The sequence below is a fragment of the Octopus sinensis genome, linkage group LG19 (assembly GCF_006345805.1).
Source record: "Octopus sinensis linkage group LG19, ASM634580v1, whole genome shotgun sequence".
In the NCBI taxonomy this organism is placed as follows: domain Eukaryota; kingdom Metazoa; phylum Mollusca; class Cephalopoda; order Octopoda; family Octopodidae; genus Octopus; species Octopus sinensis.
Window position 1 is genome coordinate 12,436,852 of NC_043015.1, and position 3,730 is coordinate 12,440,581.

General features: G+C 31.7%; 1 protein-coding gene across 1 annotated transcript in view; it reads left to right on the forward strand.

Annotated features, from left to right (window-relative positions):
- Positions 1-705: 705 nt before the first annotated feature.
- Positions 706-3,730, forward strand: part of LOC115222120 (ubiquitin-protein ligase E3C) — a 64,445-nt gene continuing 61,420 nt past the window's right edge. Inside the window, exon 1 of the mRNA XM_029792250.2 lies at positions 706-876. Within this exon, the coding sequence (XP_029648110.1) occupies positions 811-876 (66 nt within the window). The 5' untranslated portion in view covers positions 706-810. The remainder of the gene's footprint in view (positions 877-3,730) is intronic.

Here is a 3,730-nt window from a genome sequence, read left to right on the forward strand (position 1 = left end):
GATTTTATTTTTAAATGATAAATACAATTTCAAGCTGTATAATTACCGTTCCAAACTTACTTAGTCCCGGTGATACAAGCTGTTGTTGTTTGAAAATTGCAGTGACTAAAACAATGAAGGAGTATCTAACTGAGAATGTAATGTGTTAACAATAAATTTACGTTCTTGTATATTTTCTTAGTGATTCGTTCGTCAACACTTTGGCGATTACGACTAAGCTGTGCTTCACTGAGGAGTTCAGAATATAATGCAAGCGTGTGCAGAGTTATCTATCTACTTACACGGAAACGACAATAAAATAAAATAAAATTCACCCTCGATAAAATCAGCATTTTCTTACAGCACGTAGACTTACAGTTACTTTTGTAAGGCCTCATGTCTTAAATATGTTTTAAGCTTAATTAGAAAGTGATGAATAGTCTGGTAATTCATAGTACGGTAACAGAATCCTCTCGCGAGAACAGAATAAAATGTAGAATCTTATCATGATTATTGTAATTCAAGTGATAAACGTGAGTTTAATACCTGAACACAATTAACAATGTTAATAATAAAGCTAATTTTGTTCTTAATATTAAGTTTATTAACTTGATAAAGCTATTAGAAGTCTTCGGACATGCTTCCCAGAGCGCTTCGTTTCGCGACACTGCTTTAAGTAGGGAAAATCGTTCCGCCACTATTGTTATTAAGTCGATTCCAGTTTTTACATTAACATTGCAAATATGTTTTCCCTTCAGCATTTATCATCTCGATCGTCTTACTTCATCTGACTGTTTTGGTTTTTTTTTTTCCTTTTTTTTCCACACAAATATGTATAGCTTCGAAGGGGAATTTCGTCGTGGACCTATCCAGTCATTTCGCGGCGCTAGTACAAAGGTAATATCAGCTTTGAGATTTGTTTAGCTTTAAAACTAAACGAAACATTTACATTATCTCTTGAAACCGCAACTGTTTGCAAACCCATAAATATCCTGAGATTATTCATTTGGATTTCTACCTTCTAATGAATAATTTCATTTACTACAAGGAGCAAATAAATATTTTTTCTCCGTCCTAATTTTTTTTTCATTCATAAAAAAATGTAATTTTTTCAGGATATATATATATATATATATATATGTATGTATATGTGTGTTAGTTATCCGCATACGTGAAACAAAATACTTCTCAGAGTAGTCTGGTTGTATAGCTGAACTGGAATCGAAGTGGCTAGATAATTTGTCAAAAGTTCTTTTAGACGAGGCGTCAACATGAACTTTTGAAAAATGTTGACATTCTCTGTATAACATATACCTAGGTAATTTTTTTTTTTTTAAGGTAGGATTATAGTAAGAGAATTATATAATGAATCGTCCTAAATACCTTCGTAATAGCATTCAAGAAAAAGCAATTTATGTTTTATTAATTATAAACAAGAGTTCTATATAGCAATATAATAATAATAATAACAATAATAATATAGAGATAATTCTAAACGATTTCTAACATAAAATGTTGTATCATTTGGGGATATATCTTTGTTGGGTTCAACAATATTTCTAATATGTCTATTCAATGAATCTTATAGACCACCCACACTGCACTTTATTTCTACGGAACTTTCATACATACACTCACAAAAGACGAAGTAAATTAAAACGAGGAATTCTCCTATATATTCGGTGTCCCCTTAAAATTTAAATAAGTACACATTGTGAACCCTATATCTTAAATATGTTGATCATTCCAGTTATACATGATAGTTTATTAGTTTCTGGTTTTCTAGAATACTACACAAGACAGTTTTAAAACACTTCCGGTAAAAATAAAATTATGCACTATTGCCTGCGTTAATAAAATAACAACATAGATTCGGTTAAAATATTAATTATAAATTTCTTAAAAACTAGAAAAAATTAAACACATAGAAATTGCATTAAAAAATGATTTGCATAACAGGTTTAAAATTTTCTAAAGCTGACTTTCATATCCGTATTTTATCGAAGATATATGTATGTATCTACATTAATTCTTCCCTTCTATATTGGACCTGATGCAGTGCTGTGGTACAAATTCGAAAAGGCTTCAAGACTCAATCTTGTTTATGAGAAGCCTGTTCTGAGCTAGTGGAAAAGTTGGAAACTAAATGTATTGGCTAAAACAGTGTTATCTAAACGAACTAATATATATATATATATATATATATATATATATATATATATATATATGTATGTATATATACACGCACATACAGGACGGTGGGTGCTGAAAATTTCCTGCCTTTAAAGGTGTCGCGAAAGGCCTGGTTGAAGCCCCGGTCTTCCGAGTTCTTTTAGAGAGCTTAGAAAGACTGAAGGACCGCAGCAATAAGTGTGTGAATGTGAGAGGGGAACATGTTAAATAAAATCTTAATTAACTAATCCTCCTGTATTTTCTTTTATCCAAAGCCGGAAACTTTTCAACACCTCCTCGATTATGTGTTTTGTTTATGTATAGGTGTGTGGACGAGGGGCAAAATGAGTAAGATTTAAAAATTAAAAAAATTACAACTGTTTACTACCTTACTAAAACTATATAAGCTAAGCAAATGACCTCTAAAATGTATTTAAAACACTACAACATATTCAGAACATTATTTCAGAAGATTATCACTGTTCTCTTGGAGCATATAAAAGACAACTTTAGCTGGAGCAAAGCGAGTGAGGCAAGGTATATTTGCTTCTTTAATTCCTCAGAATTACATTTGAAAACAGACTCATACACATCAATATTCATCCTTTGACATCAGAAATACCGCAAAAATTTTAAATATCCCAGTCAAATGAAAGAGGATCATGGAAAAATGGCGCATTATATGAAATTCACAAAACTTGTCTAAATCTAAAAACTGAACTTAAAATATTCTCTATAGCTTCTTCACAATCTGCTGAAATGGCTCTCTTCCAGCTCTATTTATGCACCATATAGTTAAAGAGAAGAAATTATTGAGATTTAGCACTCTCATTTTGCTCCAATTTAGTGTGGGAAAAAATTGACACGGGATCCAAGAGAAAAGAGTGTTGATTGTTAAACACCAAAAGTTATCCAGATATTTTTTAGCAACCCCAGGTAAAAGTTGAAAAATTTCTTTAAAAAAAAAAGTACCTATCACCAGACTATATTTCTAACTCTCTCAACTAACAGCAACAACTATGCTGACCAATTTTTTATTCCCAAAGATAATACAACAGTACAAAATCATGAGTTAATACTTGTAATGTGATGATTTCAATCAGATAGGGAGCAAATAACAAAAAATCAGAAATTACTCATTTTGCCCTCTCCCCTATGTATATATATATATATATATATATATCATCATCATCATCATCATTTAGCGTCCGCTTTCCATGCTAGCATGGGTTGGACGGTTCAACTGGGGTCTGTGAAGCCAGAAGGCTGCATCAGGCCCAGTCTGATCTGGCAGTGTTTCTACGGCTGGATGCCCTTCCTAACGCCAACCACTCCGTGAGTGTAGTGGGTGCTTTTTACACACATACACACACACACAAATACAGGTTACAAACCTCATTCAGGGATAGCAAAATCCTATGAAAGTATTGGTTAGTTACTTATACAAAGAATGTTGATCATTGCAGTTAGTACTCAACCGTAAGGTAACTATATAAATGGTGGTTTATATATATATTTATTTATTATAAGATAAGAAAATAGAGAGGTAATTAATAAATTATTATTTATTAACTAAAGC